Here is a 13244-nt window from a genome sequence, read left to right on the forward strand (position 1 = left end):
CAGACATGCCACAGGCTGCTCTGCAGGATGACGGTGCACCAGCCTCGGTGTGGGGCCAGGCATATGTGCACGTGATGGGGCTGCGGGGCGGCGCAGTGCTGCTCCCAGGGACAGGGATCGAGCATAGGCACCATCCAGCACGTCTGTTGCTTGGGAGCAGATCTTGGGAGCCAGGAGATTTTCACACAGGCAAGCAGTTTTTGAAGCAGAATCCTGAACACAGCAGACGGATTTCCCCAGGCGGCTTCTGCATGTGCAGCCAAGCAGGCTGGTAGGCAGCCTGGCTCTGCTCAGTCTTCCTGGGCCTCTCCAGGAGCAGGGGGTCCTGTGGGCTCCAGGTTCAGCTCAGTGTCTTCCAAAGGCCTTACAATGTCACTCCTCTGAGTTGAAAGCTTGGAAGAGTGTCCACTGCTCAGCATACAGCCTGCAGGCCCCCAGGGAGTGTTTGCTGAGGTGAAAGGTAAGGGAGCAGTGTACAAAGGTCGGGACCTTGCTTCCTGCACTTCCTTGGGCACAGAAGTTTGTGCACTTGTGTCCTAGTGTTTGTGCTGTGAGGGCCTGGCTGGCGTGTGAGAGGGAATCGGATTGGCCTACGCAGCCATGGCTGAGTGAGGCCAGGATGGTCTCAGAGCACCATGTGGCCTGGGCCCACACAGGAAGACTGGGTATCAGTGGGCACACTGGCAGAGACCTGCGTCTGGTCTGTGGGATCTGGTCTCACTTCTGTGTCACGGTGCTGCCCCCTGACCTTGAGACCTACTCCTAGTGTCTGGCACAGGCCCAGCTCAGCAATGAGCCCAGAGGAGAGGCTTTGTGCTCCCTCCCATTGGCCCCTTCAAGAAAGTGGGTGCTGGCTGGTCAGTAAGGCAGGCCCATCAGCCCAGGAGGGTGCAGCCTCTGCTCAGAAAAAGGGAATTGCAGCCTGTCTCAGGAGCTGGCCAGGGCAGAGCGGAGCCTGCTCCCATGCAGGGCACCTCATCCTGGACATACTGCTTGCTGAGACCTAGAAGCCTTTGGTGCATCTGCTAGCATGTCGGTGACGTCTACTGTGTGGTCACCACCCTTGGGAACCAAGGCAGAACACGCTGAACCCTGGTTCACATGTTCCCCACCCCCAGACTAGCCTCATCTCAGACATGGTCACACCTTTATGCCAGCCACCATCAGGAAACTAAAGAATGTGCTACTGAAAAACCCATGGGTCAAATAACAATCAAAAGGAAAATTAGAAAGTATTTTGAACGGAAAGAAAAAGAAAGTAAGACATTCTGAATATGTAGGATGCAACCAATGCAGTTCTTTGAGGGAAATTTATAGTACCTACTAGTAAATACCAGCATATTTATCACAGTAAAAAAAAAAAATTATACCCACTAAGAAAATAAACAGAAGGAAAGTAAACAGAAGGAAATAATGAAGATCAAAGTAGAAGTCAGTAAAAGAGAAAATTCTATATAATAAAGGGCTAATATGCAAATTGACCGAACGGCAGAATTACCGGTCACTATGACTCACACTGACTACCAGGAGGCAGATGCTCAAAGCAGGAGCTGCCCCCTGGTGGTCAGTGTGCTCCCACAGGGGGAGCACCGCTCAGCCAGAAGCCGGGCTCACGGCTGGCGAGCCCAGCGGTGGTGGTGGGAGCCTCTCCCATCTCTGCGGCAGTGCTAAGGATGTCTGACTGCCGGCTTAGGCCCCTTCCCTTAGCGGGCCTAAGCTGGCAGTTGGAAATCCCCCGAGGGCTCCCGAACTGCGAGAGGGTGCAGACTGGGCTGAGGGACACCTTTCCCCCACCCCCTCAGTGCACTAATTTTGTGCATCGGGCCTCTAGTGTAAAAATAATACAGAAAATCAGTGAAACAAAATGCTGATTATTTGAGAAGATCAATAAAATTGATAAGCCTCTAGCCAGACTGATCAGGACAAAAATAGAGAAGACATAAATTACCAACATGAAGAATGGGAAATGATATCACAGAGTCAACAGGTGTTCATAATAAGGAAACATTATGAACAACTTTATGCCAATAAACTTGACCATTTAGAGGAAATGGACAAGTTCCTTTGACACAAACTACCAAAGATCACTCAGTAAGAAATAGATAACCAAACTGCAACTTGCTGCAGGCAGGAAAATAGAGGGGGAATAAGGGGAGGAGTAAGTAACTAAAAAAATCATGTCTATTACAGAAAAATCTTTGTTTTTATGCTGTATTTTTTTAACATATTTTTATTTATTTCAGAGAGGAAGGGAGAGGGGGAGAGAGAGGAAAGTCAGTGATGATAGAGGATTGATAATCGGCTGCCTCCTGCGTGCCCCACACTGGGGATCTAGCCTGAAACTTGGGCATGTGCCCTAATAGGGAATCAAACCATGACCTCAACCACTGAGCCACGCCAGCTAGGCAGTTTCTATGGTTTTAATACTCTAGTCTATTAAAGAATTTTAATTGGCGCTTAAAAAATGTTCCACAAAAAATTCAAGGCCCAAAAAATTCAAGACTACTGGTGTAGTCTACCAAACATTTTATTGTTTGTATAGCAATTCTTTGCAAACTCATCTAGAAAATTGAAGTGGAAGTAATATTTCCCAACTCATTCTATACCAAAAGTAGAAAAGGACATTACAAGAAAGAAAAGCGCAGACTGTATTGCTCATGAACCCAGAGCAAAAAATTTTAACAATATTTTAGCAAATGGAATCCAACAATATATAAAAAGAATATGCATCTTGAATCAAAAGTTGGTTTAACATTCAAAAATCATTGTAATTTTTCACTTAACAGAGAGAAAAAGCGAAACCACATGATCATGTCAATAAATGTAGAAAAAGCATTTGACAAAATCCAACATTGTATTTCTGGCAAAAACGAAATAAACTAGGAATATAAGGGAACCTCTTTAACCTGATGAAAGGCATCTGTCAGGGAATGGGCAGCAGGGTTCCAGCAGATACGTGCAAAGCCCCGCTCACAGCGGGAGTGACCCAGCGCCCATCAGCAGGTGGATGGGTAAACAGTGCACCCTGTCCATATTCTGCAATAGTTTTCAGCCATAAAAGGGAAGTTCTTTTTTTGTATAATTTTTATTTTTTAAGCCTTGTTGAAACAAGGACACCAAAAATTTTGGTTGCCTCCAAAGAAAAAAATTAGGGGAGAGAGAGATTTTTTAAAAATTTTTATGAGTTTACTTGAGCCAAACTGATGACATAGGCAGGGAAGCAAGACCTCGAATGCTCCAGAGAATGACAGCTCTGCAGCTTCTTTTATGCACTTGAGATTGAAGAGGGGAGTAAGGAAGATCCCCTGGAGGTGGGAGAAAGCAAGGCGAGGAACGTATTACAGTCAGGTTAACAAGAATATATGCTCTCTTGAGGGTTAATGCCCCCTTAGAGAGGTATGACTTCTGGTACAGTGGGGCCTTGACTTACGAGTTTAATTCGTTCCGTGATGGAGCTTGTAAATCAAGTTACTCGTATGTCAAATCAATTGTCTCACGAGTGAGACACGTGATGCTGGGCTGATGTTGTGGCGTTCACTGTGACGTTTGCTGCGCCAACTAGCGGTGGGGTATCTGAAGCTGGCTCCTAACCCGAATTTTAGCTCGCAACTCAAAGCCAGCAGGGGAGTGCAGTTGGGGACAAGATCAGGCCTGCAGGGGAGTGCAGTTGGGGGCGATCAGGCCTGCAGGGGAGTGCAGTTGGGGGCGAGATCAGGCCTGCAGGGGAGAGCAGTTGGGGGCAATCAAGCCAGCAGGGGAGTGCAGTTGGGGGCGAGATCAGGCCTGCAGGGGAGTGCAGTTGGGGGTGAGATCAGGCCGGCAGGGGAGTGCAGTTGGGGAAGAGATCAGGCCGGCAGGGGAGTGCAGTTGGGGGCGAGATCAGGCCTGCAGGGGAGTGCAGTTGGGGGCGATCAGGCCTGCAGGGGAGTGCAGTTGGGGGCGAGATCAGGCCTGCAGGGGAGAGCAGTTGGGGGCGATCAGGCCTGCAGGGGAGTGCAGTTGGGGGCGAGATCAGGCCTGCAGGGGAGAGCAGTTGGGGGCAATCAAGCCAGCAGGGGAGTGCAGTTGGGGGTGAGATCAGGCCGGCAGGGGAGTGCAGTTGGGGACGAGATCAGGCCGGCAGGGGAGTGCAGTTGGGGGCGATCAGGCCTGCAGGGGAGAGCAGTTGGGGACGAGATCAGGCCGGCAGGGGAGTGCAGTTGGGGACGAGATCAGGCCGGCAGGGGAGTGCAGTTGGGGGCGATCAGGCCTGCAGGGGAGTGCAGTTGGGGGCGAGATCAGGCCGGCAGGGGAGTGCAGTTGGGGGCAATCAGGCAGGCAGGAAGAGAGGTTAGGGGCAATCAGGCAGGCAGGCAGGTGAGTGGTTAGGAGCGAGCGGTCCCAGATTGCGAGAGGTGCAGGCTGGGCTGAGGGAACTCGCCCTGCACGAAATGCATGCACCGGGCCACTAGTAAGTAAGTAAAAGATGAACCAGTTACAGACAAGCAAGGAGAGAAGACGAGGGTCCATGTGGAGGTGGGTCAGAGCTGGAGGCATCAGTGTGGAAGGCAGACGGCCAGCACACACATCTTCCCTGCAGTGCCAGCTGACAACACCCAGAAGCAGTGGCATCCTCAGTAGCATGACACCCAGATCCTGGTTTCTAATACCATTTTCTATTAAAAGGAATCAGAGCTCCTTGGAGAAACAGCTGACTCTAGGGCTGGTCTGGGAATGCACACATTGCCAAAGCGAGGGTGTGCTGGGGGCGAGGCGTGAGGGGCGTGTCACAGGACACAGGGACCACCCACAGAGCTTCCGTTCCCATAGCTGCAGCAACTGAGCAACAAAATGAAGTCGCATCAGATTATCACCCAAAGTGTAAAATCAACATCTGTATTTCCATCTCAATACAAAAACAATTAGATAGATGCCCCCTGTGCAGGGTGTAGATGGCCCAGCCTTCCTGTGGCCCAGGCATGACTTCCTTCTTAGGGAGCACAGGCAGACAATGATGGGGAGCCCTTTGTGCAGAAGGGAGGGGTGCCCGGAGAGCCTGAGCAGGCCCAGAGTGCAGCCATTTCAGAAGGCAGTGCGCCCCTGCCTTTCTGTGCCAGATGGTTATAAACTGACTGTCCCCTCCCCATACCTTTCTACCCTTCCCCATGGCGCCCAGAGGGCCCCTGGCAGCTGCCCAGCCACCGGCCCAGATAGCTCAAGAGACACCACACATCTGTCTGGGGGCACACCCTGTCCCCAGAGTGTGAGCAAGAAGCGGCCGCTTACAGGGTACTCGTCTCACCAGCACTCCTGGGCTGGGGTCCCCACGTCCCCGCAGCGCATTGGCTGATGGCCCTGTCGCCCCTGCGGAATCCAGCTGGGAGGCAATAGCTTCCCCACTGACTGGGCAGCCCCGCAAGCCTCGGGGCCTCCTGCAGCCACAAGGGGACCAAGTGGGCATCGCTCCGTCCGGCCTCTGTGTCCGTGGTCCTCATGGCTCTGTTTGCTCCCCAGTGACACAGCACATGAAGCAGCTCCTGGACAGGAACTCTAAGAAGAAGTCCAAGTTGAGAAAGAAACCCAAGCCCTATGTTGAGGAGCCAGATGGTAGGGCCTCTCTCTGCAGCCTCCGCGCTGCTCTGCACAGCTCTGCTCTGGCCTCGGCCACCTGGCCTCTCTAACCGCTTCTGGGCTGGGGTTGGGCACTAACCTCAGCCTCCAGCCTCCTGAGCTGGAGGCCCTGGTCATCGATGGGCTCCTGGGAGAAAACGCACGTGCCTCCAGGTCAGGCCTCCTTGGAGCCCCGGCTCAGAGCCACACCCTGCCCAAGCTCTAGGGAAGCCATTCCCCTGAGGCTGCCCTCCCTGCTGGGGCAACTGAGCACTATTGCTGTCAGACCCACCTCCCCCCCCCCCTTCTTCACTCTGCTTACCTGCTCCTTTTCCCCTGAGACTACTCCACTGGGCCCTTCCTCGGGGCTGCCCTGGGCAGCAAAGGGGCAGCTGGGACCCAGGATTTCTGGCTGCCCTTGGTCTCCCTGGCACAGGAGTTGAAGGAGCTTTGAGCTCCTGCCTGGACCCACTTCTTTTTCTTAAAATATATTTTATTGATTTTTTACAGAGAGGAAGGGGGAGGGTCAGAGAGTTAGAAACATCGATGAGAGAGAAACATCGATCAGCCGCCTCCTGCGCATCTCCTACTGGGGATGTGCCCGCCACCCAGGTACACGCACTTGACCGGAATCGAACCTGGGGCCTTTCAGTCAACCGCAGGCCGACCCTCTATCCACTGAGCCAAACCGGTTTCGGCTCGGCCCACTTCTTGAGAGTCAGCTGCAGCAGCAGGTGGGGCTGGGGGGTGCAGTGATCCTATCCCTGGGACCTGCAGCCTGGGCTGCTGTGGGTAGGAGGCGTGTCTGCCTGGCGCAGCAGCGGAGACTCTGGGAGAGCTGCTTTTATTGTCCCTCCGTGGGCCTGTCTCCCTACCTGTAACACAGGATGGGTGTGTCCTGGTGAGTCCTGGCGAGGCCAGGTGGGCAGTGGGCTTGGAGCAGAACACCCACAACACTGCCAGGGTTTCCCTGGGCTGCCATGGGCACTGCTGACCCCCGGCACTCAGCGGACACCCCACGTCCTGGCCCAGGAGGCTGTGCCCACTGCAGCACATGGTGCAGAGAGGTCTGTGCACTCGTGGCCTCAGTCTATGGTCCACCCTGTGATACCAGCCTCTGAGGTCAGCCCCTCAGCCCCTGGGAGACAGGTGTCCCCGTCCCATCCTGCCAAGGAGGGGCCTCGGGCCACCAAGGCTGCATCTGGCCCGTCACCAGCTGAGAGGCGGCAGCCTCTGGGTCTTTAGGTCACAGCCTGTAGGAGAGGCTGGGTCAGGCCCCAGGAAGCCTTGGGACAAGGTCAGGGGTGTCTCCCACAGTGCCCAAGACTAGGGACAGGAAGCACTCCCCTGCGGGAGAGGTAGGCCTGCCCCAGTGAGGGCCAGCAAGTCCTTGCTGCAAAGTGCTCCCTGGGCTCCATTGCTTGAGCACCGTCCATTCCAAACCGGAGCTCACCCGGAAGGGCCACGTCAGCCTGTGGCACGAGGATCCGTGCCATGTCCACAGCAGCTGTCAGAGGTGGCACCTAGGGCTCTCTGCCAGGGTCAGTGTTCCCCAGGGGCCTGAGATTCTCTAGGTGCAAACAGCATGAGAAATGTTTGGGGTTGTTTTTTTTGTTTGGTTTACGTTAAAAAAGAACCCCTTGTCAGTTTTAATGACAAAACTCTTATGAAAATTAGAAATGAAAAGATGTTTATGACATAAACATGTTGAGTGTTTTTAAAATATATTTTTATTAATTTTTAGAGAGGAAGGGAGAGGGAGAGAGAGAGCATGGATGCAAGAGCGAAACATTGATCAGCTGCCCCCTGCACGCCCCCTGCCCACGATGGAGCCACAGCCGGGCATGTGATCTGGCTGGGATGGGACAACAGCCTTTCCAGGCAGGGACGCTGCCCAGCCACTGGCCAGGGCTGTTAGTGTTTTTCACCCTGGAGTCCACGGACCCCGTGTCCGCACAAAACTGATTTATTTAAAAGACTCAGATGTTTCGATTTGAGACTTGGGTCTAGAGGCCTCCCTTGGGCAAGCAGGTGGGCCCAGCAGGGTACAGTCGAGCCCACCTGTCTGTCTGTCCCTTGGTCTGCAGCCTGTCAGGTGGCTTCTCTGGGTTTGGCCTCACTGTGTTCTCTGTCCACTGCTGCTCCCCTTCTCTGCCCACTCTGGGCTCCATATGTTCCAGACCCACCTAAGCAAGGTCTCCTTCTCTCCCTCCTCCCTCCTCATCTCTGTGTCTGGAGAGCCCTGGCCAAGTCCCTGAGGTCCTTGCCCTTAGAATGCTGCCCCCCTCCCCGCGCCCCCAGCCAGTGAGAAGGGGGGCTGCCAGGGACAGAGGTGGAGGCAGCCGCAGACTCTGAAGGCAGTGCTTCCCAGGCAGTGTCTTTCCAGGGTACTGTCCTCCCAGTGACACCCAGGCTCGGACACAGGGCCTCCCCTCCACACTTGTCCCCTTTGCACCATGGACCAGGCCTGGGCCTGCCTCTCCTGACCCCCACGCAGGCAGCCCTCAGCCCGCAGGGATGGGTCCTGGGGCCAAAGCCCTCTCCCAAGCTCCCCATGAAGAGAAGGGCTGCAGGAGAGCAGGGCCCCGTGTCCAGCCAGCGCGACCTCCCCTAGTGCTGGCCCAGCGCAGCACGTCCTGAGGACCCCCAGGTGCTGCAGGGGCTGGCTCTGCAGGGCCAGTGGGGGAGGGGGCCTGAGGTTTGGAGGTTTGCCCTGTCCTTTCTGTGACGGCTCCTGGGGAACAGACCTCCAACCCAAACTGCCCTTCCTGGACGGATGGGAGGAGGGTGGGCCAGCAGAGGGGTTCCTCCTCCAGCCTGGCTCTTCTGGAGGTGAGAGGGGTGCCCCTTCTGTGGATTCTGCTCCAGAGGACAGCCCAGGAGAATGAGGACCCACTGCCCTGGGCTGGGGTGGGCAGGAGCCTGCTGGCCACCCGGGACACTGGCTGAGGCTGCCTCTCCTCACCCCTCTGCTGCTTCCTCTCTCAGTCGGGCTGGCTGCAGCCCCTGCGCCACACACCTCCACGCCAACCGATCAGCACCCGTTCTTTTCCAGGCGTGGCGATAAGCACGTATGCCAAGTACTGCTACCACAAGCTGCAGAAGGCAGCCCTGACGGGGGCCAAGAAGGTACACGTGTCTCCCGGGACAGCCTGACAGGGTGGGGAGGCGGGACCCCCAGGCAGCCTACACATGGGGGCAATAACAGCCAGGGTGTGGAAGGTGCTGGAGAGAGTCCACTGGGATGGGCAGCCAGGAGTGCACCCCCGGGTCCGGAACCGATGCAGACGAAGGGGCGTGTGGCTGGGCTGGGGCCTCAGGCCACCAGTCTTTGTGAGGGTGGCAGCAACCCTAGCTGCCCCAGGCCTGCCACCTTCTGGCTGGTGTGGCTGGGTCAGAGGGCAGGCGGAGGGGCCACCCCTCCCCAAGGAGACCTCCCCCGGCAGGTGGGCTCAGGGGACTGTCCTGCTCCTTTGCTCACACCGGGCCACCCGCCAGCCATGGAGGTCTGAGAGCCCAGACTCATCACAGGCTCCTGCCAAAGAGGGGCCCCACCCCACAGAAAGGTGAGCCCGTCCCACGTGGGCAGGCGGGCAGGTGGTTCCAGCAGCACCCTCCCCTGCTGCTTCCCTGACATCTGCCTCCTGGGGACCTCCCACCACCTGGGGGAGCTTGGCAGCCTCAGCCATCCCCCCTCTGGCTCCTGTAGAGGCTGGAGGCCTCGTCACACCCCCAGCTGGGCCTTGTTCCTGGACTGTTGGCACCTGCAGCCGTCTTCCCCTTCCATCCACCCTGGGCGGAGTGGGGAGGACTATCTCACCCCTCCCCGTCCTCCCTTTCCACCCAGGCGCCCCTCAGGCCCTCTTACACCTGACCTCCCACTCTGTTGAGGGCAACTGCCCCCCACTATCCTGGAGCCTGGTCTCCCCTTCCACTTCCTCTCCCCTTGGAATGCATTGCTCCAGCCCTGCCACAGACTCCAGAAGCCACCACTGCACCCACCTCGGCCCCTCTGTGATCAACTGTGGCCCCCATCTGCCAGCCTGGCCCCGCTGACCCAGGCAGCTCGCACTGGCCTGCCCAGAATCATTCCCACCCTTCTCCCCGGAGGCTTCCGGATGCTGTAGGCAGCCCAGCAGGAGGCTGCTGGTGACTGGCCAGGGAGTCGGTGTGTCCCCAGCTCTGGCTGGGCAGAGACCTGGAGTTCAGGAGGATTCTTAGAGGAGGGGGCGGTCACGCCAGGGTAGTCCTGGGGGTGGGGCTGGGAGCTAGGCCTGGCGGGACAGAGCGGCTGTCTTTGCAGGGACTGAAGAAACCCAACGTGGAGGAGATCCGGCACGCCAAGAACGCGGTGTTCAGCCCGTCCATGTTCGGCAGTGCCCTGCCGGAGATCATGAGCATGCAGAAGGAGCGCTACCCAGAGCGGCAGCTGCCCTGGGTGCAGACCCGGCTGTCTGAGGAGGTGCTGGCGCTCAACGGTGATCAGACAGAAGGCATCTTCAGGTGCCCAAGGCCTGGGCCCGGGGGTGGGGGTGGGGGTGGCTCCACTGTGTGTCTGGGACTTCAAAGCAGCCAGTGAGGCCAGTGTTCGTTCAGGTGGGGAAAGGCACCCTGGGAGGCAGGGCCGGCCATCCTCAGGAGGCAGAGCCAGGTGGGAGGGCTGGCTGGGTCAGTGCCCCTGCAGAAATGGCCACGAGGGCTCAGCGAACACTCGGACTTGAGCCATGAGCAGGCTGAGATGGGAGCCAAGAGTGGCAGCAACCCAGCCGGCAGTCCTCACCGTGACAGGACAACTCCCTGCCCATGGCAGTGGGACTTGTCTGGTCACCTGCTGTCACGACTCACCTGCCCAGGCCCCAGAAAGGCAGCTGGGTAAACTGCTTGTGGGTTTGGGCCTCAGTGCCCCTAAAGAGGAATACATATGTGTGGGAGTGGGAAGGAGTCCCATGGGGGTGGGGGGACGGGCTGAGCAACCCTGCTGGGAAGCCAGGCTCCTCCTCCCTGACACCCTCCTTCTGCTCAGAGTCCCCGGGGACATTGACGAAGTGAACGCCCTGAAGCTACAGGTGGACCAGTGGAAGGTGCCTACAGGCCTGGAGGACCCCCACGTCCCTGGTGAGCCCCAGGCCCCTGGGCAGCAGGAGCAGGCCCAATCCAGGTGATGTAGCGGCTCCCAGTTCATTTCCAGCAACGGCCGCCTCCTGTCCACTGGACAGCCACCCTGGGGCCTCCCTCCAGCCTTGCCTGCTCAAAGCAGCTGCACAGCCCCCCCCCCCCCCCAGAGAAGTCATATTTTGGGCCTGCATAACCCCCCGCCTCCAGGATCCGTCCTGGCTCTCAGGTTCATGACCTCATAGGCCTGGGTCATCACAGCCCACCTCCGCCAGGTGGACCCTCGTCTGTTCTGCCAGTCGGCCCTCAGGCTGCCTGCTGCCTGCCACCTCCCCCTCAAGGCCCCTTTCACGCTCTTGTTGCGGAGTCTGTTAGGTGCTCCATACTGCTGTCTGCCTAGGGGTGCCAGCCCTTGGGCCTGGCTGAGCTACTCACTGTGTCTGCAGCGTCTCTGCTGAAGCTGTGGTACCGGGAGCTGGAGGAGCCCCTGATCCCGCACGAGTTCTATGAGCAGTGCATCGCACAGTACGAGAGCCCAGAGGCTGCCGTCGCTGTGGTGCACTCGCTGCCCCGCATCAACCGCCTGGTGCTGTGCTACCTCATCCGCTTCCTCCAGGTGTGTGGGGGCCCACGGACGCCCCACCCCACTCCGGCACCCCCCCCACTCCAGGCACGCTCTGCCCCACCGGGTGCCCCTCCCAGGCGTGCCCTGCCTTTGCCCACCAGCCACTGCCTCTCACAGGTATTCGTGCAGCCTGCCAATGTGGCCATCACCAAGATGGATGTAAGCAACCTGGCCATGGTGATGGCGCCCAACTGCCTGCGCTGCCGATCCGACGACCCGCGCGTCATCTTCGAGAACACTCGCAAGGAAATGTCCTTCTTGCGCGTGCTCATCCAGCATCTGGACACCAGTTTCATGGAGGGCGTGCTATAGCGCGTGGGCTGAAGGACCGAGGGTGGGGACAGAGCCAGGCTCGGTGCACCAGGGCAGGGGAGCACGTGGGGAGGGGGGAGGGAATGCCCCAGCCATGGAGGTAGCATGCCAGGCTCCAGCCACGCCCGACCCAGCCCTGGAACATCACCCCCCTCCCCCAGGACTCCGCCAGGGTAGAGGGACTTTGAGAAGGGTGCCTCTGACTCCACCTGCCTCATGGCCAGTTCCGGGCTACTGCCCCATCCCCCACCACAAGCCAGCCGCGGGTCAGCCCCAAGAAAGTGCCTTCTGTTTCCTGGAGCCAAGTGACACTGCCCCACCCGGGCACCGAGGGCACCAGCAGCCTCCCAGGGGCTCCTGTGCTCAGCCTGGGCCTGGCTTGGGCCCTCCCAGGTCGCCTCTCTCTCCCTCAATCTTCTGACCTGCAGTTTCCTCCCTCCCCAGCCCCCATTCCCTAGCCACCTGTGGCCTCCAGCATACCTACTGCACAGGAGTTTGGGGGCTCCAGGGCACTGAGCTATCCAACATCAAAGCCTGGCCCAGGCAGAGCCCCGCAGGCTATCTCTGGGTGGGGAGGGACCCCCAAACCAAAGTCCTCTGGGGGGGACAGGCGTGGGCAGGCATTCTTGGGGCAGGGTGGGGGAGGGACGAGAGTATTTTTTCTTGGTGTAACTATAAATTCAGAATCTATCCTGCAGCCCAACCCTCCTGTGTATAGAGATATAGAGGGAAAGATATAAGAACTACATTTGCTAATGACATAGTTTTAACCCAAATGCTATTTATCTCCAAGCCATCCTAACCTGTCCTCTGTGCAGAGCAAGTTATCATTCCTTTTTCTTCTCCACTTCTTGGCTTCTGACCAAAAACCGGACCCTGCCCCTCCCCAGGGGGAGAGGGAAGGAGCTGAGGGCGCCCAGGACTGCCCTTCCTGGAGGCCAGAGCTGGGGAGAGGGGACGCCTAGACTCTCAGTTTGTACATTTTCCATTTTGGAATTTTCAGTTTCAATTATAAAACTTAATTTCTCCCCAGTTTTTATATATATATATATTTTTAGAGTTGAGTTTTTATTTATTAAAAAGCCCGGCCTTGCAGAAGCTCGGGTACCCTTGGGTGGTGTGTCCTCAGTCGGGTGATTTTGGGCCTGAGTGGGGCGACCCAGCCACAGACTTTTGCTCTGACGCATGGACTGAAGAGGTGACAGCTGTGTGAATAAAGTACATATGGGAACTTGGGAGCCATGGTCACTGATGTTCCTAAGGGTGGCTGCGGGGGTGTGGCCAGCCGGTTGCTGGTAAGGGCCTCTGGATGGACAGGCCAGAGGAGAATGGGGGAAGCAGCAAGTTGCGGGGGTGGAGGTGGTGAAGGCGGGTGCGGGGAGAGCAAGGCTGCTGGGGGGGGGGGGGGGGCCGCAAAGAAGCAGCCCGGCCGAGGAAGGAGACTCTGATCCTGGGCCACCTGTGGTCACTGGGGTAACGGACTTGACTCCGGAAACCCAGCAGGATTACCCGGGGGGGGGGGGCCTTTTCTGATCCGCCCTCCCCAACCCGGCACAGGCTTCTGGACAGTTGGTTCAACTCCTCTTTATTCAGCACCTGGTTGACA

The 13244-nt window shown here is 57.5% G+C and overlaps 1 protein-coding gene across 1 annotated transcript in view; it reads left to right on the forward strand.

Annotated features, from left to right (window-relative positions):
* The window catches only part of ARHGAP39 (Rho GTPase activating protein 39), a 38965-nt gene extending 26091 nt beyond the window's left edge, over window positions 1–12874 (forward strand). The window contains exons 7-12 of the mRNA XM_081111363.1: window positions 5494–5586; window positions 8645–8718; window positions 9893–10092; window positions 10613–10704; window positions 11148–11317; window positions 11444–12874. Of these exons, the coding sequence (XP_080967489.1) occupies window positions 5494–5586; window positions 8645–8718; window positions 9893–10092; window positions 10613–10704; window positions 11148–11317; window positions 11444–11638 (824 nt within the window). The 3' untranslated portion in view covers window positions 11639–12874. The remainder of the gene's footprint in view (window positions 1–5493; window positions 5587–8644; window positions 8719–9892; window positions 10093–10612; window positions 10705–11147; window positions 11318–11443) is intronic.
* The last annotated feature ends 370 nt before the right edge of the window (window positions 12875–13244 follow it).

The sequence above is a fragment of the Myotis nattereri genome (assembly GCF_964212035.1).
Source record: "Myotis nattereri genome assembly, chromosome: 17".
NCBI classification, from domain to species: Eukaryota; Metazoa; Chordata; class Mammalia; order Chiroptera; family Vespertilionidae; genus Myotis; species Myotis nattereri.